The sequence below is a fragment of the Pan troglodytes genome, chromosome 2 (assembly GCF_028858775.2).
Source record: "Pan troglodytes isolate AG18354 chromosome 2, NHGRI_mPanTro3-v2.0_pri, whole genome shotgun sequence".
In the NCBI taxonomy this organism is placed as follows: Eukaryota; Metazoa; Chordata; class Mammalia; order Primates; family Hominidae; genus Pan; species Pan troglodytes.
In genome coordinates, this window is record NC_086015.1 from 48,334,854 (window position 1) to 48,358,805 (window position 23,952).

Sequence of the window (23,952 nt, forward strand, 5' to 3'; positions counted from 1 at the left end):
GAATTTGCCAAAGTTCAGACAATGGAAAAGGGACATGAACTCAAATTGTTCCCAAATCTCCGTTTGCCACCTTGTGGAGAGGCATAACACTTGGGGGATTTTCTGAGGACTTTGTACTAGTGGCATATGCAACTCCTGTGCAAGTATGTGAGGGTGATAAAGTATCTGGATGGTAGGGGACGGGTTGATTGGGACATGGAGCAGATGGCAAGGGGTGCACAATGAGTTTTGACATGCGTGCATTACGGAGATGCATAGAAATTCTAGTTACTTTTAAATTTGGAGGGAAGAAGTCTGGTACCAGATGCTGGCTTTAGGTAACAGGGAAGTCTAGTTACCTCTAAATTCTTCAGGTAAGGAGTTTCTGCCTAAGGATGGTCTGCTTCATGGCCACCAGGTGATCTTTGCTTTCAATTCTATTGGCTTGATTTCATCTGTGGCAGTTTCTGGGGGGAATCAAAGTTATAGGAACAAAATAAAACTAACAGTAAAACTTTCATGCTGACTGGGGAATGCTTAACGTTTAAAAATAGGTGCTGAAGGGGCCAAAGCAAACAACACAAGCCGGAAAAGAAATGTTTAAAAGTTAGCTATATTTATACAAGGAAAACCAAAAGAAATACTTAAATGAGACTTTTAAAATTCGAGGCTCTCCACTGAGACTTGTTCCCTGGCGCCAGCTCTGGGAGTTCCGCAGAGCCTCGCCCCCTGCCAGGGCGCCCGGGGCGAAGGACCGCACGGCGCATGCGCGCGTCCTCCAGCAGCCCCTTTCCCCTTCTTCCCCAAGATCCAGCGCGTGCTCGGTTGCCCTTCTCCGTTCCTTGCAGGCCCTTGGGTCAGGACCCACCACCTGCCGGACCATCATTTTCCGAGTCCCTCCGGCCTAGTCGGAGTGCTCGCTCGCGCCTCCTAAAGCTTTCAGCCGAGCGCGCCGAGACCCCTCAGGGCGGCCGGTAAGAAGGCGGAGGGGCGGGGGCTCAAAGCGCGCGGGGAAGGTGCAGCAGTCACCAGGGTGCTGACGTCAGCTAGAGGCAGGGCACCGCGGAAGGTTGAATCCACGCCCTGGCTGTGCGCAGGCGCCGTAGGGGGAAGGCCTGGCACGCTCCAGCCAACCAGGGCGTCACCTGCAGCTCGTCCCCCTGCCCGGGCTTGCCTCGAGCGCCCTGCCGCCGCCGGAGCGGGGAGGGTGTTGGGGGCAGGTGGAGCCGGGAGGGCCCAGCTGAGAATTCAGGGTTGGGGGCTCAGAGGGCACTGCGGCTAGGAGCCCGTCAAAGCCTGTCGCCCACTGGGGCGAGGGCAGGTGGGAGAGCCTGGCCGTGCGTCGCGCGCTGGTTGGCCGGCTGACGCCCCAGTGCGCATGCGCGTCCGAACAGCCCTGCGGGCGGAGCGACTGTCCTCCCTTCTGGTGTACTGGGTGGGAGGTGGAACTAGTCGGACAAAGCCCTCGCGTCGGACCCTTGCCAGAACTGTAAGGAGCAAGAGGGGAGGGGCTCCGGTGGTGCATTCATGCTCCTCTAGGGGGGAAGCGGGGTCGGAGGGGAGTGCTCAGAGCCACCTTAGCGCAAAGTGCTAACTTTTGAATTGAGGCAGTGCCAGGGGACGCAGTATCCGCATCGCATCTACATTTTAACTCGCTGTGAAATGAGAACGCAAAGACGATTTAGGTTTTATTGTTTCCGACTTATATTTTTCCGAGGTCTTTGATTTACGGGAAATCGTTACGTACTAAATCTCGTATAGCAAGAGATTTAGAAAAGGAAGCTACAGAATCTAGGCTAATTTATCTAATAGCATTTCCTGCTTTTGCTCTTTTTCTTTGCCTTTTTCCCCCTACTCTAAGAAGTTCATATTCAACTGAAAAGCCATGAAAATTACCGCTTTTGTCCCTCCTTGATATAACAAACTGCTTTCAGAAACCGTACAAGATAGTCACTAAGGGAAGTCACAGTTCAAATGAGAGTGGCATGATATTAATTTTGTTAAAATAAATTACTTTCAAATAAAAGTTGTGCCAAATGGTCAAAGCTCAATCCTGAGAGCTCTATTTGGCACACACTCGGTGTTAGTTGAAAGTAAGCAAAACAAAACCGTTTTTCGTGTACTCTTCCATAATTTGGATTTTTCACTGATTTACGTATCTTTCCACCAAATTTGGTTTGAAACTGCACAGATTTAATGCCTCACTTAGAACAGATTTTAGGTAAAATTAGAAATTTTCACTTTATGAAACAGAAACTAATATCACTATTAAGTAGATTAAAGTAGTCATTTACAATGGTTTGTAAATAAATTTTATCCTTCCCGGTCCTCTGCCCCCTTCCAGGAAAGGCACCATTTCCTTAGAGAAGACCTTCCTGAGCTCTCCCCGCCCCATTCCAAGTGTAGCGTCTGGGAGTTTCTCATATTCTGTGCATGTTTGTATTATTGCATTTACTGCGTTGTTTTATACTTATCTGCTTGTGTCTGTTTTTACACTCCCCCCTCCCTCTAAAAGTCTTTTGAGTGTTAGAATTGTCTTAATATTTTTCTAGTCCCAATGCTTTACGCAGGACCTGGCCCGTAAGTGGTGATGAATGGGTGAGTTAAAGACTCAGTATGCCTCCCGAGTGTGATAAGACAGTGCAACCTCTTCAGTTATTTTATAGCATTTTCCAAGTGGAAGTATAGTGGGCTAAGTGCAGTATGGACAGGAACCACCTATGTAAGAATTTATCTGAAGACGAGAAGCCTGCGGTTGATGTGGATGTCCCAGACTTTTGGAGCTAGTGTCTGAATGAGAGCACCCAACTCTACTCTGAAGCAATGTGTCTTCAGTCAGCTGATAGTAATTTGATTTTCTGTGTAGCTAGTCCTGAAAGAGGAAGAACATTAGATCTGAATCTTCTAGTTGTCTTAGCAGTTATAATCTCAAAGTAAATTTACAGATTGACATTCTAGTTATCAGGCCTTCTAATTTAGCTTCCCCAAGGCCCACGTATTTCTGTCTTGAAGTGATAAAATTGGGTTCTGTTCTTACAAGGTTGAAGACTAACCCAAGATCTGGGCGTTGTGAAGAGGCAGGCAGCCATGCCTGCCAACCTGCTGGACATTGTCTCTACTTAGAATTTTGGTTTTTTTAATCTGAAAAGTACATAAACCATACAGGAAACAAAGAACTAATTCAAGCAAAAACTTGAAATCCTCCTTTGATTTTTAGCATAAATTGGGTAGCTAAAGATCCAAGTTTGTATTAAATAATTATTTTTAAAGAATTAAAGCTTAAACATTAACAGATGCCCCAGAATCCTCTTTGGTGATAGAATCAGGATTCCCTAATACAGTGGTTCTCAAACCTGAGTGTGCATCAGAATCCCTGACAGTGTGTTAAAACAGATTCCTCCATCCCACCCAGATTCTGATTCTGCAGGACTCGGATGGGACCTGATAATTTGCATTTCTCACGGATGCTGTTGCTGCTTTGAAAACCACTGCCCTAAGAGTTCTTTCTTTCTCTCCTTCCTACCCTGTCCCTTTCTTCTTTTCCAAAACTGGATCCTCATCTGTCACTTAGTCGTCAGAGCCCATTTTTGAAGAGCTTATAGGAAATACTCAAAAGACTCATAGTACTCGGTTTTTCATTCTTATTCTTAAACAGAACGAGAAAATATATTTTTAATTTTTTCCAATGATTTGTATAGGAAGTGATCATCTTAGAGCAATAATTTTGTTGAATGGATAGCAGAATTATTAACTGAATATATTTTTATATATATAGGCATTTTCCTCTAGAAATATGAATTGGCTGCCATTGTGGGAGAGAGGAGAATTGTTGGAAAAAGGAAAAGTCACATTCCCTCTCATTTCTCCCCTATTGCTCTCTCATTGTTTCTCCATGACCCAGAACACTGTCTTTAAAAAGTCAGTATTAATTCATAAAAAGACAATTCCCACAGCACAATATAACTTTATTATATTCACTTTAGGTTTTTATTTTGAAGAGAGAAATGCTACTTCCATCAAAACTTGTGTTTTTATTGGTTAGCAAGTGCCACCTTTGTCTTCAAATGGTAAAAGTAAACAACTAGCTATTTTTTAATTCTGATGAATTAAAAGTATTTTTCTAGAGAAAAATTTGTGAAATTATTCATTTGTACTTTTTGAATTGTATGTAGCCTTGGCAAAATTGCCTACTACCTTGTGTTTAAGACCTTCAGACATTGACTCCTTATTGTGATAATTCTGAGTTTTTCAACAAAATTTTTCAAAATTTGTTTTTGAATAAAATGTTGTATTGAACTGCATGTTTGAGCAATATGTTAGCTGACATTAGATGGAAAAAAATTATGCCTTTTTTAATACACTCTGACATAATAATAGTTGCAACTGTAATGAATTTTTTATTTACTAAATGTGGCTAAATCCCTTATGCATATTTTACTTAAGCTTCACAAAAGTTCTATGAAAAAGATAGCCCCTACTTTCATAAGTGATGTACCCCTGAAAACACGTACACAAAGTCACATGTGGGATTCCACATCCAGAGTGCTTAAACATCATTATTAGGTTCTAAATTAGATTTCACCTTTTAGAAAAGTCTTATTGAATATTTCTAGCATTTTGTCTGTGTCTTTCCACCATTTTATCTTAAATGTGCTGTCCAGATAACTTCAGTGAGCATCAGATACAGACCAAATATCAATATAGATAACGTTTTCTCATTTGTATTTCATTTCGTATTCTTTATTACTAGTATTAGAATTGTAATTTTTCTTTTTTATAAAATAAAGACAAAATTCAATAAAATATTCACTAATTTCATTGACTAAAGTGTACTCCTGTCTAGCAGATTAGCATTGTGTTAGCTCAAAGTATTCTCTCAGTTAATGAAAACTTAAGATTCAGAATTAAAAGGCAGTTTGGAGTGGGGACAGAATGTTTATATATATCCACATGTTTCTGCTGTAATGCCATACTTGCATTCCTGGAAATCCTGACATGCTGCCAAACAATAAGCAAAAGTAACAGTTTGTGGAGAAAAAGCACACACCACTCAAAACTGAACAAAATTTTATAAGAGCCCTAACAAAAACCCTAACCCTAATAAACATGGTAGTACAATTAAATCTAGTTTAGACCAGTTTCATCAAGATTAACATTCTAATCTAGGAGTAGCTTTATTTATCAATCAAATTTTTTTTTTAAAGACTTGGAAATCTCTAGCTTTTTCGTTTATCCTAGCACATTGCCAGATGGTTTGATGAAGTGGAAAATGTAGCCAGACTTGAACCCACTAAACATCTGCTTCTTAAACCAAAAGAAAGAAATACCAGGAGATTTTTTTTCCTTAAGGTCTTTACATATCACTAAAGCCTTTTTTTTTTTTTTTTAATTGTAGAAAGCCTACCTCTGATCACTTCAAATCAGTAATATGTTGGGGGTAAAGTGCATATATAATGTCTTTCCCCTATTGACCAATTGCATATAAGCTGATTCACATTAAATAAACATTTTAAGGCTGGACACAGTGGCTCAGGCTTGTAATCTCAGCACTTTGGGAGGCCGAGGAAGGAGGATCAGCTGAGGTCAGGAGTTCGAGACCAGCCTGGCCAACATGGAGAAACCCCATCTCTACTAAAAATACAAAAATTCGCTGGGCGTGGTGGCAGGCAACTGTAATCCCAGCTACTCGGGAAGCTGAGGCACGAGAATCGCTTGAACCTGGGAGGCAGAGGTCGCAGTGAGCCGAGATCATGCCACTGCACTATAGCGCAGGTGACAGAGCGAGACTCTGTCTCAAAAAAAAAAAAAGAAGAAATGTTTTGGTGTTACAACAGACTTTTCTTAACCATCTGTGTTATTTAAGAGATGAGGAAACAGACTCCAGAAGGTAACGTAACTTGCCCTTGCTCACACAGTCACTGAAGAGGTCAAGATTTGAATACAGATCTCAAGCCCCCTAGCCTCCATTTCCTAACCATTATGCAAACTACCTACTTTGACAGTCACATTCACTGGAAGTGTTTAGATCAGCACAATCCAATAAAAATAGAATGTAAGCCTTGGATATAATTTAAAATTTTCTAAAAACTAGATGTTTTACTTTTTAAAAAGTAAAAGTGAAATTAATTTTAATAAATTATAATTTCAACACATAACCAATATGAAAAATTATTACTGAGATACTTTCCATTCTTTGTACTGAATCTTTTAAATCCAGTGGGTATGTTAAGCTTAACACATCTCTATTTAGACTAACCACATTTCAAGTGCACAGTAGCTACATGTGGCTAGTGGCTGCCTACTGTTTTAGACAGCAGAGGCCTAGATTGTAATTCTATTACTCTACTGAAATGTAAACCTTTTTAGGAAATAGCTTGCTCACAAAATAAGCAGATAGAAAACACCTAATTCTCGACCTGTCATTTTTTTTAGTGCTCTCTTTCTAAATCTGGAAACCGTGATTTAATGTTTAGATTTGTATTTGGTAACATTTTATTTTTGTTGAGAAAATCTATTGTCACATTTCTAAGCGCTAATGTCCTTTATTAGTCATTTCTCAGTAGTAGTTTAGTTATACTCTATGATTACAAAGGGATTAGTGGATGAATGTATTTTTCTGGATAACTAAAGACCTTGAACTTTACACAAATTTTATTTTGCTTTGATTATTTTTGATGGAAATGCTTTTTTTTTTTTTTGAGAGAGAGAGAGAGTCTCACTCCATCACCCCGGTTGGAGTGCAGTGGTGCAATCTCAGCTCACTGCAAACTCCACCTCCCAGGCTCAAGGCCTCAGCCTCCCAAGTAGCTGGAATTACAGGCGTGTGTCACCACACTCAGCTAATTTTTGTATTTTTAGCAGAAATGGGGTTTTGCCATGTTGGCCAGGCTGGTCTTGAACTCCTGCCCATTTTCACCTCCCAAAGTGCTATGATTACAGGGATGAGCCACCATACCGAGCCTCAGAAATGCTTCTGAAATGCTTCTAAAATGTGCTACATAATTCCATCTTACACACAACATACTTTATCCTCCATGATTAAAAGTCATTAAGGATACTATCTTAGTCTTCAGCTGCTGTGTCAAACTATCATAAACCAGATAGCTTAAAAACAACAGAAATATATTTCTTGCGGTTCTGGAGTCTGGGAAATTCAACATCAAGATGTCTGCAGATTTGTTGTCTTGCTATAACTTCACATGGTAGGGGGCAAGATAGCCCTCTGGGGCTTTTTTCTTTTTCCTTTTTTGTAATTTTCCTTTTTTCTGATAGTTTTGATCAGAGGACAGGCCTTTTTTTTTTTTTTTTTTTTTTTTTTTTTTTTTTGAGACGGAGTCTCGCTCAGTCGCCCAGGCTGGAGTGCAGTGGCGCGATCTCGGCTCACTGCAAGCTCCGCCTCCCGGGTTCACGCCATTCTCCTGCCTCAGCCTCCCGAGTAGCTGGGACTACAGGCGCCCGCTACCACGCCCGGCTAATTTTTTGTATTTTTAGTAGAGACGGGGTTTCACCGTGTTAGCCAGGATGGTCTCGATCTCCTGACCTTGTGATCCGCCCGCCTCGGCCTCCCAAAGTGCTGGGATTACAGGCGTGAGCCACCGCGCCCGGCCAGGACAGGACTTTTTATAAGGGCACTAATGACCTTATTACTGTCACACGCGTCCATGTGAAGAGACCACCAAACAGGCTTAGAGAGAGCAATAAAGCTTTTTATTCACCTGGGTGCAGGCGGGCTGAGTCCAAAAAGAGAGCAGAGGGAGTTAGGGGTGGGGTAGTTTTATAGGATTTGGGTAGGTAGTGGGGAAAATTACAGTCAAAGGGGGTTGTTCTCTTGCGGGCAGGGGCGGGGGTCACAAGGTGCTCAGTCGGGGAGCTTCTGAGCCAGGAGAAGGAATTTCACAAGGTATTGTCATCAGTTAAAGCAGGAACCGGCCATTTTCACTTCTTTTGTGATTCTTCAGTTACTTCAGGCCATCTAGATGTATACGTTCAGGCTTGGGCTCAGAGGCCTGACATTCCTGTCTTCTTACATTAATAAGAAAAATAAAGTAGTGGTAAAGTGTTGGGGCCATGAAAATTTTTGGGGGTGGTATGGAAAGATAATGGGCGATGTTTCTCAGGGCTGCTTCGAGCAGGATTGGGGCGGCGTGGGAACCTAGAGTGGGAGAGATTAAGCTGAAGGAAGATTCTGTGGTAAGAGGTGATATTGTGGGGTTGTTAGAAGGAGCATTTGTTGTACAGAATGATTGGTGATGGCCTGGATACGGTTTTGTATGAATTGAGAAACTAAACAGAAGACGCAAGGTCCAAATAAGAGAAGGAGAAAAACAGGTATTAAAGGACTTAAGAATTGGGAGGACCCAGGACATCCAACTAGAGAGTGCCCAAGGGGGTTCAGCATAATTACTTGCTTGGTTGGCAAGTTTTTGGGCTCTATCTTTGAGGTTTTTTATGTTGTCATATACCAGGCCAGATTGATTTAGGTAAAAACAACACTCTTCGTTTAATATACAGAGTCCCCTTTTTTTTTAGCAGTGACTAATGAGTCCTCCACGATTTTGGAGGAAAGAGAAATACAAAGCCAGCAATTGTTTGTTAAAGAAGGATTAGAAACAGCTAGGAGAGAGTGAGTGAGATTGATAGTGTGGTGGAGATAGCTGGGGAGAGGTAGAGGGTGGCATAAGAACGGGAACAAGAATAAGAGTGAGTATAAAAGTAAAGAATAGGACTTCATCAAGGTGAAAGTATTGGAGTGTACCCTGCCAGCAAGATCATCTGTCCACTTTAAGAGAGACTTAAGGGTGGTGGTTTGAGGTAAAACCAGAAGGTATCAGTTACGATGGTTTGAAGGAAAAGTGTAAACCGGCAGTGGAAACAAGGGCAGGGCATTTATGAGTAGTTGAGAATGGTGAATAGGAGTATGACTAGACAGAAGATAGTAGGGATGACAAGTTTTTGGGGTACAGTCCAAGTTAGGCTGGTGTCTGGAATGAGACTGGGGCCTAATAAAAAGGAGCATCCATAGGAGCTCAAATGGGCTGTACCCTGTGGCGTCCCGAGGACAGGCCCGAATTCTGAGAAGGGCAAGTGGTAAAAGTATTGTCCAGTCCTTTTTAAGTTGGAGGCTGAGCTTGGCGAGGTGTGTTTTTAAAAGATCATTAGTCCGTTTTACCTTTTCCGAAGATTGAGGACGGTAAGGGGAAGGTTCTACTGAATACCAAGAGCCTGAGAAACTGCTTGGGTGATTTGACTAGTAAAGGCTGGTCCGTTATCGGACTGTATAGAGGTGGGAAGGCCAAACCAAGGAATTGTGTCTGACAGAAGGGAAGAAATGACCGCGGTGGACTTCTCAGACCCTGTGGGAAAGGCATCTACCCATCCAGTGAAAGTGTCTACCCAGACCAAGAGGTATTTTAGTTTCCTGACTCAGGGCATGTGAGTAAGTCAGTTTGCCAGTCCTGGGCAGGGGCAAATCCCCGAGCTTGATGTGTAGGGAAGGGAGGGGGCCTGAACAATCCCTGAGGAGTAGTAGAATAGCAGACGGAACACTGAGAAATGATTTCCTTGAGGGTAGATGTCCATGGTGGAAAGGAAATGAGAGATTCTAAGAGGCACGCTAGCGGCTTGTAATCTACATGGAAGTTATGAGAATTGTAGAGAGTGAGTTGAGCATAGTTTGTGATTTTGAGGGCCTCTAAAAGTATTAGAGCAGCAGCAGCTGCCGCGTGCAGACATGAGGGCTAGGCTAAAACAGTAAGGTCAAGTTGTTTGGACAGAAAGGCTACAGGGCGCAGTCCTGGCTCTTGTGTAAGAATTCTGACCACACAGCCCTGTACTTCGGCTGTGTGTAATGAAAAGGATTGGGATGAGTTAGGGAGAGCTAGTATGGGAGCAGCTTTTAGGGCTGTTTCTTAAGGAATGGAAAGGGGAGCAGGGAAAGGATTTAGGATTTATGGTGTCAGCTAGGTTTCCTTTTGTGAGTTTATATAATGGTTTAGTCAGGATGGTAAAACTAGGTATCCAAAGGCGGAAGTACCTAACCATGCCTAGGAAGAAAAGGAGTTGTTGTTTTGTAGAAGGGGTTGGGGTTTTGGAGATTAGCCAGACACGATCAGCAGGGAGAGCACGTGTGTTTTTATGAAGAATTATGCCCAGATAGGTAACGGATGAGGAAGAAATTTGGGCTTTGGAGGATGACACGAGATATCCTTTTGATAACAGATGTTGGAGGAGCAGGAGGATGTCCTCTTGGGAAGATTTATAGGAGGGGCTATATAGTAGAAGGTCATCAAAATACTTAATAAGGTGCGAAGTAGATGGACAGAAAGAGAGTAAATTATGAGAAAGGGCTTGACCGAAGTAATGGGGGCTGTCCCTGAAGGCTTGCGGCAGTACAGCCCAGGTAAGTTGCTGAGACTGATGGATGTCAGGGTCAGTCCAGGTAAAAGCAAAGAGGGGCTGGGAGGAGGAGTGCAGGGGAATAGTGGAAAAAGCATGTTTTGAGATCCAGAACAGAATAATGGGTGGTGGAGGGACGTATTGAGGATAGGAGAGTATATGGGTTTGGCACCACAGGGTGGATAGGCAAAACAATTTGGCTGATAAGGCACAGATCCTGAACTAACCTGTAAGACTTGTCCAGTTTTTGGACAGGTAAAATGGAATTGTAAGGAGAGTTTATAGGCTTTAAAAGGCCATGCTGTAACAGGCAAGTGATAACAGGCTTTAATCCTTTTAAAGTATGCTGTGGGATGGGATATTGGCCTTAAGCAGGGTAAGAGTGATTAGTTTTTAATGGGATGGTAAGGGGGTGCATGATTGGTCACCAAGAAGGGAGTACAGGTGTCCTTTGCTTGTGGATTAAGGTGGGGAGACACAAGGGGAGTATGTGAAGGAGGCTTTGAACTGGGGAAAAGAGCGGCAATGAGGTGTGGCTGTAGCCTAGGAATAGTCAGGAAAGCAGATAATTTAGTTAAAATGCCTCAACCTAATAAGGGAACTGGGCAGGTGGGGATAACTAAAAAGTAGTGCATAAAAGAATATTGTCCAAGTTGGCACCAGAGTTGGGGAGTTTTAAGAGGTTTAGAAGCCTGGCCGTCAATACCCACAACAGTTATGGAGGCAAGGGAAACAGGCCCTTGAAAAGAAGGTAATGTGGAGTGGGTAGCCTCTGTATTAAGAAGGGGACGGACTTACCCTCCACTGTAAGAGTTATCCAAAGTGTCTGTGATGGTCCAGGAGGCTTCCAAGGCCATCAGGCAGCATCAGTCTTCAGCCGCTAAGCTGAGAAGATCTGGGAAGGAGTCAGTCAGAGGGCCTTGGGCCAGAGTTCCAGGGGCTCTGGGAACGGCTCCCAGGCAGGTTGGACAGTCCGATTTCCAGTGGGGTCCCACACAGATGGGACACAGCCTAGGAGAAATCCTGGGCTCCAGGCATTCCTTGGCCCAGTGGCCAGATTTCCAGCACTTGAAGCAAGATCCTGGGGGAGGAGGTCCTGAAGGAATGCCTGGCCACTGTGGCTTAGGTGTTTTGAAGTTCTTGTGTGCTGGAGATGTGGCTGGGGTTTCTCTCACAGCAGAGGCAAGTAATTGCAACTCTTCTCTATTATTGTACACCTTGAAGGCAAGGTTAATTAAGTCCTGTTGTGGGGTTTGAGGGCCGGAATTTAATTTTTGGAGCTTTTTCTAATGTCGGGAACAGATTGGGTAATAAAATGCATATTGAGAATAAGATGGCCTTCTGGCCCCTCTGGGTCTAGGGCAGTAAAGCATCTAAAGGTTGCTGCTAAACGAGCCATGAACTGGGCTGGGTTTTTATATTTGATGAAAAAGCCTAAGTGCTAACTGATTTGGGAAAGGTCTGATAGAGAAAAAAGGAGCATTAACCTTGACTATGCCTTTAGCTCCAGCCACCTCTTTAAGAGGAAATTGTTGGGCAGGTAGGGGAGGGCTAGTCGCGGAACGAAACTGTAAGCTGGACCAGGGATGAGGAGGAGAGGTGATAGAAGGATTATAGGGTTGGGGAGCGGAGGCTAAGGAAGAATTGGGACCTGGCTTGGCCTGGCAAGGAGCAGCCTGGGGAGGAGGGGAGAGGTCAGATGGGTCCACAGAAAAGGAGGATTTAAAGAACTCAGAGTTTGGGGTGGAGACTGAAGGAACAGACAAGAGAGAAAGAAGAAAGATTTGGGATGAGTCACATTGGAAGCAGAGATTAGGAAGGGACCGACGTGTAAAAGAATGCCTGGACATCAGGCATCTCAGACCATTTGCCCATTTTACTACAAGAATTATCTAGATCTTGTAGGATGGATAAATTGAAAGTGCCGTTTTCTGGCTACTTGGAACTATTGTCAAGCGGTATTGCAGAAGAAAATAAGGCGTTTAGGTTTTAGGTTAGGTGTGAGTTGAAGAGGTTTTAAGTTCTTGAGAACACAGGCTAAGGGAGAAGAAGGAGGAATGGAGGGTAGAAGGTTGCCCATAGTGAAGGAGGCAAGCCTAGAGAAAAGAGAGGGTAGAGACATGGAGAGACGGGGATACTTACCCCCCAGGGGAGGTTATGCTTGCCACCAAGGTGAAGGATCAAGGCAGGTGTCCCCGTGGTGATAACACACCTCTGAAATGTGGGTGAATAATCAGGCAGGCGTCCCCACAGTGATTAAACACCAAGGGAAGACTGTCTTCCCGGGTCTGTGACTGGTGCTGGAGTTTTGGGTTCACGGATAAAACACGTCTCCTCTGTCCCTACCAGAAAGGGAAAGGAACTGAAATTAAGGGAAGGGAGAGATTGAAGGGTGGCACCAAAATTGAAAGGAGAAAGAAGTTGAGGGATAGTGAGAGAGGTTGGAGAAGAGAGTAAAAAGAGGCCGCTTACCCGATTTAAAATTGGTGAGATGTTCCTTGGGCTGGTTGGTCTGAGGACCCGAGGTCGTAGGTGGATCTTTCTTGCGGAGCAAAGAGCAGGAGGACAGGGGATTGATCTCCCAAGGGAGATCCCCCGATCCGAGTCATAGCACCAAATGTCATGTTCATCTGTGTGAAGAGACCACCAAACAGGCTTTGTGTGGGCAATAAAGCTTTTTAATCACCTGGGTGCAAGCAAGCTGAGTCCGAAAAGAGAGTCAGCAAAGGGAGTTAGGGGTGGGGCAGTTTTATAGGATTTGGGTAGGTAGTGAAACATTACAGTCAAACGGGGTTGTTCTCTTGAGGGCAGGGGCGAGGGTCACAAGGTGCTCAGTGGGGGAGCTTCTGAGCCAGGAGAAGAAGTTTCACGAGGTAATGTCATCAGTTAAGGCAAGAACCACTCATTTTCACTTCTTTTGTGATTCTTCAGTTACTTCAGGCCATCTGGATGTGTATGTGCAGGCTTGGGCTCAGAGGCCTGACAATTACCTCCCAAAGGCCCCACTTCCTTCTTTTTCATTTTCTTTCTTTTTTTTTTTTTTTTTTTTGAGACAGGGGTCTTGCTCTGTCTCCCAGGCTGGAGTACAGCAGCACGATTGCAGCTCACTGTAGTCTGCACTTCCCAGAGTCAAGCCATCCTTACCTTAGCTTTCTGAGTAGCTGAGGCAACAGACAAACAACACTACCCAGCTACTTTTTTGTTTTTTAGAGACAGAGTCTCACTACGTTGCCCAGAGGCTGGTCTTGAACTCCTGGCCTGAAGCAATACTCCTGCTGCAGCCTCCCGAATTCCTGGGATTACAAGTGGGAACCATTATAGGCAGATGATTTTTTTAAGAACATATTTCACGTTTGTTGTAAATAATATAGAAAATAAGAAGCAAAATGAAAACATTTAATATCCTACCACCTAGAGATAGCTGTTGTTACAGATTGCATATTTTTCTAGTCTTTTTTTCTTTGCAAGCTTGGGGTCTGGTACTTGTGCTGTCTTAACTAAATCTAGGTTATTTTGTTCATCTTATGATGAAGTTTGGGTGAGAATTTAGTCCCTCACAGGTAACATTGAACCTTCAAATAGTCCAAATTTTTTTTGTATTTTTTATTGTTGTTGTTGTTTTTGAGATGGAGTCTCACTCTCTTGCCCAGGCAGTGCAATGGTGCGATCTCGGCTCACTGCAACATCTGCCTCCCAGGTTCAAGTGATTCTGCCTGTAGCTGGGACTACAGACATGCACCACCATGGCCGGCTAATTTTTGTGCTTTGGGCAGAGACAGGGTTTCTCCATGTTGGCCAGGCTGGTCTCGAACTCCTGACCTCAGTTGATCCACCTGCCTCGGCCTCCCAAAGTGCTGGGGACCCAAGGTCATAGGTGGATCTTTCTTACGGAGCAAAGAGCAGGAGGACATGCATGAGGCATGAGCCTCTGCATCTAGCCCCAAATGTTTTTTTTTTTTTTCCTCATTGTATCTCCGTTTGATCTCAGAAATCTTTGAAGTGGTAGAAGTATTTTCTGTATCTTTGTATTTGTCTCAAAATATCAATGTGCATGGTTTTAAAAAATCGCCTTTTAAAATTTGTTTTATTTTATTTTATTTTGTTTTATTTATTTATTTATTTTTGAGACAGAGTCTCACTCTGTTGCCCAGGCTGGAGTGCAGTGGCGTGATCTCGGCTCACTCCAACCTCTGCCTCCCGGGTTCAAGTGATTCTGCTGCCTCAGCCTCCCAAGTAGCTGGGATTACAGGGTCCCGCTACCACACCTGGCTAATTTTTGTATTTTTTGTAGAGATGGGGTTTTGCCATGTTGGCCAGGCTGGTCTCGAACTCCTGACCTCAGGTGATCCTCCCACCTCAGCCTCCCAAAGTGCTGGGATTACAGGCGTGAGCCACCGTGCCCAACCCACCTTTTTAATATTTAAATGGATACCTATAAATGCATTCTGTCTCCTAGAAACTCTTGCCACATCAGTCAACCTGGAAATAAATTGAAGTATCCATTTTTGTTTAAGAATGTACTTTTAAAAAAGATAATTCCTGATTTTTCATTTAAAATTTTCTATCATTCTATTAATAACAGTTATGCTTCATTAGATTTCTTCACATATATTGACCACTAATATATATGTTATGTATATATTATATGTTAGTTATATATGTATTATATATAAAGTCATATATATGTGTGTGTGTATATATATATATTATATATATAAAACATTTTGGTACTTAAGATGTGACAGAATAGGACTTTAGCCATGTGGTGATTGTTTTGAGAGAACGTGCTACTCAGCAGCTCTCCACAAGAATGGAATAATGGAAAACAGAAAAAGCTCAGAGCTCAATTACATGGGGGAGAAAAGAATTTTTTATCTGATGGTTATTATGCAAATAATAGGGCCTTGCAAGACTTTAATAAGGTACTGCTCATAGGATTTTAAAAATCATTTGGTCAGTTGATATGGAGACCGAATATTGATATATTCGAATATCTTGCTAAAGAGCTACATTATTGGAAAAGTTCATGTGATTCAAATCCTTTCCCCCACTTTTATCTCCATAGCTTGTTTTAAAAATAGACTTTAATTTTCAGAGCAATTTTAGGTTCACAGCAAAATTTAGCAGAAAGTAAAGAGAGTTTCATATACTCACATCCCTACTCACGCATAACCTCCCTCACTATCAGCATCCACACCAAAATGGTATATTTATTACAGTCAATCTACATTGACACATCCTTATCACCCAAAGTCCATGCTCTACCTTAGGGTTCACTTGGTGTTGTCCATTCTAAGGATTTTGACAAACGTTGACAAATGTTGCTTCCACCATTGTAGTATCATTCATACAGAATAGTTTCACTGCCCTAAAAATCCTCTGAGCTCTGCCTGTTCATCCCTCCCTATCAATTAACCACAGATCTTTTTATACTGTCTTCAGACTTTTTGCCTTTCCCAGACTGCTTGGAATTCATATGCTTGGAATCATACAGTATACAGCCTTTTCAGATTGACTTCTTTTTTTTTTTTTTTTTTTTTTTTTTGAGACAGTTTTTGCTCGTATTGCCCATACTGGAGTGCAAAGACGTGATCTCGGCTCACTGCAACCCTCTGATTCCTGGGTTCAAGCAATTCTCCTGCCTCAGCCTCACAAGTAGCTGGGATTACAGGCGCCCACCACACCTGGCTAATTTTTGTATTTTTTAGTAGAGACAGGGTTTCACCGTGTTGGTCAGGCTGGTCTCTAACTCCTGACCTCAGGTGATCCGCCTGCCTCAGCCTCCCAAAGTGCTGGGATTACAGGCATGAGCCACCGCGCCTGGCCAACTTCTTTAACTTAGTAGTATCCAGTTAAGTTTCCTCCCTGACTTTTTTTTAGCCTGAATAATATTCAATTGTCTGAATATACCACAGTTTATCCATTTACTTACTGAAGGACATCGTGGTTGCTTCCAAGTTTTAGCAGTTATAAATAAAGCCTCTATAAACACCTGTGCGCTAGTTGTTGTGTGGACATAGTTTTCAGTTTGTTTTGTAAATTACCAAGGACTACTATTGCTGTATAGTATGGTAAGAGTATGTTTAGTTTTGTAAGAAATTGCCATACTGTCTTCCAAAGTGGCTGCACCTGTTTGCATTCTCCCTTCCCACTAGCAGTGAATGAGAGTTGCTGTTGCCACACATCCTTATCAGCAGGTGTTGTCAATGTTTTGGATTTTGGCCATTCTAATAGATTTGCAGTGGCATCTCACTTATTTTAATTTGCAATTGTCTGACAACACATGATGTTGAACTGCATTTCATATGCTTATTTGCCATCTGTATGTCTTCTTGGTGAGGTGTCTGTTAAGGTTTTTTGCCCATTTTTGATTGGGTTGCTTGTTTTCTCATTGTTAAGCTTTAGGAGTTCTTTGTATATTTTGGATAATAGTTTGTTATCAGATGTGTCTTTTGCAAATGTTTTCTCCAGGTGTGTGGCTTTTCTTCTCATTCTCTTGACTTTGTCTTTCACAGAGCAGAATTTTTCAGTTTTACTGAAGTCCAGCTTACCAGTTAAGCTGGATAGTGCCTTTGTTGTTATAACTAAATAGTCATTTCTATCCCCAAGGTCATCTAGATTTTCTCTTTTGTTATCTTCTAGGAGTTTTATAGCATTTTATATTTAGGTCTGTGACCCATTTTGAGTTAATTTTTGTGAAAAATGTAAGGTCTGTGTCCAGGTTAATTTTTTCGCATGTGGATGTACGATTGTTTTAGTGTCATTTGTTGAACAAGCTGTCTTTGCTCCACTGGATTGCCTTTGTTCCTTTGCCAAAGATTAGTTGACTTTATTTGTATGAATCTATTTCTGGGCTCTCTATTCTGTTTCATGGATCTATTCATTCTTTCACCAACACCGCGCTGTCTTGACTACTGTAGCTTTAGAGTAAGTCTTGAAATAAAGTAGTATCACTTTTCCACCTTTGTTCTCCTTCCTTATTGAGTTGGCTACTCTCTGGGTCTTTTGTCTCTCTTTATAAACTTTAGAATCCATTTGTCAGTATCCACAAACTAACTTGCTGGGATTTTGATTGGAATTTCATTGAATCTATAGATCAAGTTGGGAAGAATGACATCTTGACAATATTGAGTCTTGCTATCCATGAACATGGAGTATCTCTCCATTTATTTAGTCTTCCTGTTTCCTTCATCTGAGTTTGTAGTTTTCCTTATCTAGATCTTATACATATTTTATCAGATTAATAACTAAGTATTTCATATTTTGGGGTGATAATATAAATCGCAATGTGTTTTACATTTAAAATTCTACTTGTTCATTTGTGATATCTGCTTAACTTTTAAGCAATTAATGGATGCCTGGAAGTTGACGTACATATATATTCAGAAATGTTTTGCCACCTGAGACCTATGAGGAGGTAAGCATCATGGTCCAATCTGTAATTAGTATTGTGGCGGGGGGAGGTCTGTTATGCATTTGGTTTATTTCAGTTTGTTATTATTTTTCCAATTCTGAAGTTATATTATGGTGGAAAGCTGGAACAAAAAGAAACAAAATTTATATGAGAAGACAGGTCCTCCAAGAGTACATTCAGAGTAGAAGGTGAAAAGAATACTGTCCTTCAGAAGAGTTAGGTGTGAAAAGCTTAAAAGGAAAAACAGATCAAGTTTCCTCTTAACACAATTCACTTTATGGTATTATGTTTCAAGCATCTAGGGCACACAGTTTCTTTTCTTTAGAGTTTAAAAGAGGGAGAGACTAATGAGAATACAAAAGGGAAGGTTCTGGGGGAATAGATACAATGCCTCCTGGCGCATGGCAGGTGTGCAGTAATTGTTCAATTTGGATAGGTAAAAATGCAGGTCAGGGAGGATGCATTAGGGCTTAGAAAGTATGTAGGACAGAAAGGGGAGAATGAGGAAGATTCTTGGGAGCTGGAACTGAGGGTTTGTATAAGGAGTGATTGGAGATCAAGTTGGAAAGATAGATGGGGAAACCATGAAAGAGGGTTTCAAATACCAGACTAAGGAGTGGATGTATTCTGCAGGAATTAGGGCACCACCAAAGCTGTTTGAGTAAGGAATACAGTGATGGTGGAATTTTAAGAAAGTTAATCTGTTGGTGATACCCAATATGGTTGGAGAAAAGGACAGCAGAGTAGACTAATTATGTACAGTCCAGTTTTGTAGTGATGATAATTGATAGCAGAGAAAGTGGAAAGAAGGAGTGATTTCATTGAACATTGTAAAGTGAGAAGACTTTACTAACTGATAGTGAATGGGGGTAGTGAACTAATTTGGGTTTTGTGCTTTGCAACATTGAGAAAGGTGGTACCACAATAACAAAAATAAGGAAGATAATCCTGGATTGAGTTGCTAACTGCTCCCTGGCCTTCTGTAACCAGGCTGAATTTAGAAAGATAATAATGACTCATACTCCTTTTTTAGATATGTAAAATTTGAGCAGCTGGCAGGAGAGCTAAGTGTATGTCAGACGTTGGGAAATGAGAACGGAAGCTCAGAGGGATAAGTGGAGTTGCCACTGTGGTTTACTTAGACTAGCTCATATTTAATCCTGGCCGATTCTTTCCTTTACTTTAAACTCCTGTTCTAATCTTTGATGTACAAATCCATATATTGACTTTATAAAAGGTTCAAATATATAGGAGAAACAAAAGATAATCTGCAAATAGGTTGGTGGTCTCCAGATTGTTTAAAAATCACCAGAAATGATTCCACAATCTCTACCATTTTAAAAACATAAAACTTTTCTAAAGACTTGGCACACCTAATGTATGAGAACAAAAGCATGTGCAATGTTTAGAGACTTCATTATAAAAAGCTTAGGTTGGGCCAGGCACAGTGGCTCACGCCTGTAATCCCAGCACTTTGGGAGGCCGAGGCGGGCAGATCCTTTGAGGTCAGGAGTTCAAGACCAGCTGGGCCAACATGGCGAAACACCGTCTCTACTAAAAATGCAAAAATTAACTGGGCACGGTGGCGTGCACCTGTAATCCCAGCTACTTGCAAGGCTGAGGCAGGAGAATTGCTTGAACCCAGGGTACAGAGGTTGAGCCAAGATCATGCCACTGCACTCCAGCCTGGGCAACAGAGTGAGACTCTGTCTCAAAAAAAAAAGCTTAGGATGGAAAAGGTAAATTATAACATTTAAAAATAGGTGTCGTGGAAGTGCTTTCAAAAAACCGCAAATAATTTCATTTGGATTTAAACACCGTACTTTTAAAAAACACTCCCAGGTGGGTTACAAAACTTAAGAATGAGAATATCACGGCCGGGTATGGTGGCTCATGCCTGCAATCCCAGTACTTTGGGAGGCTGAGGCGGGTGGATTACCTGAGGTCAGGAGTTTGAGACCAGCCTGACCAACATGGTGAGACCCTGTCTCTACTAAAAATACAAAAAAAAAAAAAAAAAAAAACAGTCAGCGGTAGTGGCACACGCCTGTAGTCCCAGCTACTCGGGAGGCTGAGGCAGGAGAGTCACTTGAACCTGAGAGGCAGAAGATTGCATGCAGTGAGCCAAGATCATGCCACTGCACTCCAGCCTGGGCAACAGAGCAAGACTCCGTCTCAAAAAAAAAGAATGAGAATATCAAGTTATCCAACTAGTATAATTTTAGCATGCTAATAATGAGGGAATGAACTAAAAGACATCTGTATCTCTTTTTAAGTATAATAATTATCAAAATGTTTGCTACTATAAAGAAAAAATTGAGCCAGGCATGGTGGCTCATGACTGTAATCCCATTGCTTTGAGAGGGTAAGGCAGGAGTATTACTTGAGGCCAGCAGTTTGAGATCAGCAAAAGAATTAGTTGGGTGTGGTGGCACGTGCCTGTAGTTCCAGCTACTTGGGAGGGTAAGGTGGGAGGATCACTTGACCCCCGGAGATCACACCGCTGCACTCCAGCCTGGGCAACAAAGCAAGACTCTGTCTGAAAGAAAAAAAGAGAGAAAGAGATAGATATAGACAGATATATATAGAAAGAGAGAGAATTACACTATTGGATATTAAGATTTTTTGATCTGAATAAGAAACTTATAAAGAAAATTGTTATCATTTGCAGTGAAGTCAGCTGAATTTCAAAGTGGAGTATTGAGGGGAAATTATTATATTATTTAATATTTCTCATTTTGCACCAGAAAAATTTATAACCACTGTTTTAGAAACCATGTGGTACTCACTGCTTGTAAAACTAATAGATTTCAGAAAACCACAAAGTATCTATCTTGTTTCTGCTGTGCATAGTATGTTTAGTTTTATTGTCACTTTATACATTGAGGATTTGTGTGTGTGTGAGTGCCTCAATGAATAACCAGTCCACATCTTTTTAAAAGGTTATGTCTAGAGAAGATATTTCCACACTGGTTTCCCTTTTCAAGAGCTTTATCGGGAGCTGAAGCAGTCAATGCCTTGAGGCCTTTCTATTTTGCAGTACATCCAGATTTCTTTGGACAGCACCCCGTAGAAAGGGTAAACATTTATTTATTTTTAAACCATTAGTGTACATTTCTGCTTATTTACCTTTGATACAATATAATACATAGAGTTCTATAAATGTGGATTATTCTGTTGTGATATAATCAATGCTTTGAACTAATTTGAAATGTAGATACTGAAAATTGAAAATAGAGCTTTTTTTATGAAAGCTGTCATTGTTTTGTGCAGGCAATAAAGCTGTCATTTAAACTCTTTAGAGTACTAGTAATCATGTTTTTGGTACCAATTTTTGAAGTACAGTTGAGGGTTTGAAAGAAAACTTGAGACCTCTATTATCATGATCAATCTCTCTCTCTTTTTTTTTTTTTAAGGATGATACATGGAAGAGTTTTCAATGCCCTAGTGATTTTTCCTTATGATGCATGCTGCTGGACCACCCCCCTACAACATCAGTTAATGTGTGCTCCAGGAATACAAACTGATATGAAAAATGACTTATGGTAGATGTAGTTAAGACAGTCAATATATTTTAACATTAGAAAATACAGTCAGTCCTTCATATCCATGGGTTTTACATCCATGGATTCAACCAACCTCAGACTGAAAATATTAGGGGAAAAAAATACATCTGTACTACACATGAACAAACTTCTCTTTCTTGTCATTATTCCCTGAACAATACAGGATAACAACTACTTACATAGCACTTACATTATATTAGATATTATAAGTAATCTAGAAATGACTTAAAGTATATGGGAGGATACACATAGGTTATTTGCAAATACTACACTATTTTATATGAGAGACTTGAGCATCCGCAGATTTCGGTATCCACAGGAGGTCCTGGAACCAATCCCCTGTGGATACCAAGGGAGTGCTATGTATTACAAAGCCACATGCTTTAGAATTACTTCAGTGATTCCTTCTATTTTCATTAACACTGATATCTAGTTTAATATGAAAAGGAACTTGAAATCTTGAAAATTAGAACATTGTTATTTTTTTCTACTTGCAATGGAAAATCTATTTTGCTTTTTTGCTTCTAGGAAAATATTCTGATTATGATATGTGATACATATGTTGGCTACTCAAAGTCAGAACTTTTCAAAGTAATCAGTATATTGAATCAACAGAAAAATATTCATTACCTCGGGGATGCATTAATAAAGTTTTTAAATTCAAAATGTATAGAAAAATCAAGCTTAGTAATACTTTAATATTATTCTACCAATGTATTTTTTTTAATTAAGACTTCTGTATGCAGCAGGGCATGGTGGCACACCTGTAGTCCCAGCTACTAGGGAGGCTGAGGCAGGAGGATTACTTGAGCCCAGGAATTCAAGCCTGGGCAACATAGTGAGTCCTCATCTCCTAAATTTAAAAAACAAACAACAAAAACTTCTACGTGTGGTAAAGGGTTAACTCAGCAAGCTTGGGTTGCTTAAACCTTGCACATTCCAAAGAAAGGTCTGACCCCAGTGCTGACCTTTGACTGGCTACTGGGAAATGAGCTCTGAGCCCCTGGATAGGAATGTTTCTGTTTGCCTGAGGCCTTTGACCATGCCAGATAGTTTATGCTAACAATGTGATTTATAGTGAATACCTGTTTTCCTGTGTCTAAGACCCTGGGCTGCACTGTATTAATTTGACCTTGGGTATTTGGGGAACTGAGACTGAGTAGCTGAAGTGAGTCACATAAGCACTAAATGCTTACCTGACTGACCCCCAGTAAAACTGTGGACATCCAGACTTGGATGAGCTTCCTTGGTTGGCAACACTTTTACGTATTGTCACACACCATTGCTGGGGGGATTAAGCACGGTCTGTAAAACTCCACTGTGAAATGACAACTGGAAACTTGCACGTGGTCTCTCCTGATTCTGCTCTATTCACCTTTTCCCTTTGCTGATTTTAATCTCCATTCTTTTGTTGTAATAAACCATAATGGTGAATAAAACAGCTTGTCTGAGTTCTGTGAATCCTTCTAGTAAATCGTTGAACCTGAGAGTGGTCTTGGGGACCCCTGACACAATGTGCCTAGAGTTTAATGGTTCTGATAAGTTTACATTTTCATGTTATCTTTAAACTTGTATTTATTGACTCCTCCTTTGTGTCAAGCCCTTGCCCTAGCTGCTGCCTCTGTTTAGAGCATCCTTTTCCCAGATATCCCAGATATGGCTTGTCCTTTACTTTCTCACCTTTCAGTGAGGCTCTCCCAGACTACACTATTACTTGTGTTTGTTTTGTTTTGTTTTGTTTTTAAAACTACCCTATTTTAAATTGCCATCTCTGCTTTCCTTCCTAGCATTCCGTCCCCTCTTTACCCTGCAGTACTTGTTTTTTTTTCCTTTCCATGTACCCTATTTCCTTATTTGTGAGGTTTGTTGTTTATTTTTCTCCCCTCACTAAAATGCAAGCTCCATGAAGACTGTTCACTCTTCTTGTCACTCTTCTTGCCACCACATGTTCAGTTCAGTCTTCTTCCTACTATTAGAGAACACCCTTGCCCCTTTTCTTAGGAAGACTGGCTTAAAGTCCCATCTATTCATAGCATCGAACTCAAAGTCCAGGGTTTCACAGTGATGCACAGGATTTTTGGGTTTTTTAAAAAATCCTCTTTAATTTAATTTAAAAATTTGCAAAACATTGTGGGTTTAAAAAAAAAATCAAAACTACATACAAAGTTTAATGAGAAGTCTCATTCCTATATTCCTGTTTCGTTTACCCAATTCCTATTCACTTCCTATATATAATCTTTTTTTTTTTTAATTTTTTTGGAGACAGAGTCTTGCTCTGTCACCCAGGCGGGGAGTGTGGTGGCACCATCAAGGGGCTCACTGCAGCCTCGAACTCCTGGGCTTAAGTGATCCTCCTACCTCAGCCTCCTGAGTAGCTGGGACCACAAGCATGTACCACCGTGCCCAACTAATTTTTGTATTTTTTGTAGAGTCGAGGTTTCACCATGTTGCCTGGGCTGTTCTCGAACTCCTGAGTTCAGGCAATCTGCCTACCTCAGCCTCCCAAAAAGTGCTGGGATTATAGACATGAGCCACCATGTCCAGCCTTCTTGTGTTGCTTTTCAGCAAAAACAGAAATATTTATCAAAAAATAATGAT

At 41.4% G+C, this 23,952-nt stretch overlaps 1 protein-coding gene across 8 annotated transcripts in view; it reads left to right on the top strand.

Annotated features, from left to right (window-relative positions):
* The first annotated feature begins 733 nt into the window (after positions 1–733).
* Positions 734–23,952, top strand: part of TCAIM (T cell activation inhibitor, mitochondrial) — a 71,863-nt gene continuing 48,644 nt past the window's right edge. The window contains exons 1-4 of one of the 8 annotated variants that reach the window (XM_003309753.6): positions 738–953; positions 17,719–17,791; positions 20,731–20,866; positions 21,205–22,795. In XM_003309753.6, coding sequence (XP_003309801.1) covers positions 17,763–17,791; positions 20,731–20,866; positions 21,205–21,252 — 213 coding nt within the window. In that variant the 5' untranslated portion in view covers positions 738–953; positions 17,719–17,762 and the 3' untranslated portion in view covers positions 21,253–22,795. Of the gene's footprint in view, positions 954–1,081; positions 1,469–17,718; positions 17,792–20,730; positions 20,867–21,204; positions 22,796–23,952 lie in introns of those variants that run through there. The other 7 variants (XM_063806729.1, XM_516398.7, XM_063806727.1 and 4 more) reach the window with 7 other exon arrangements.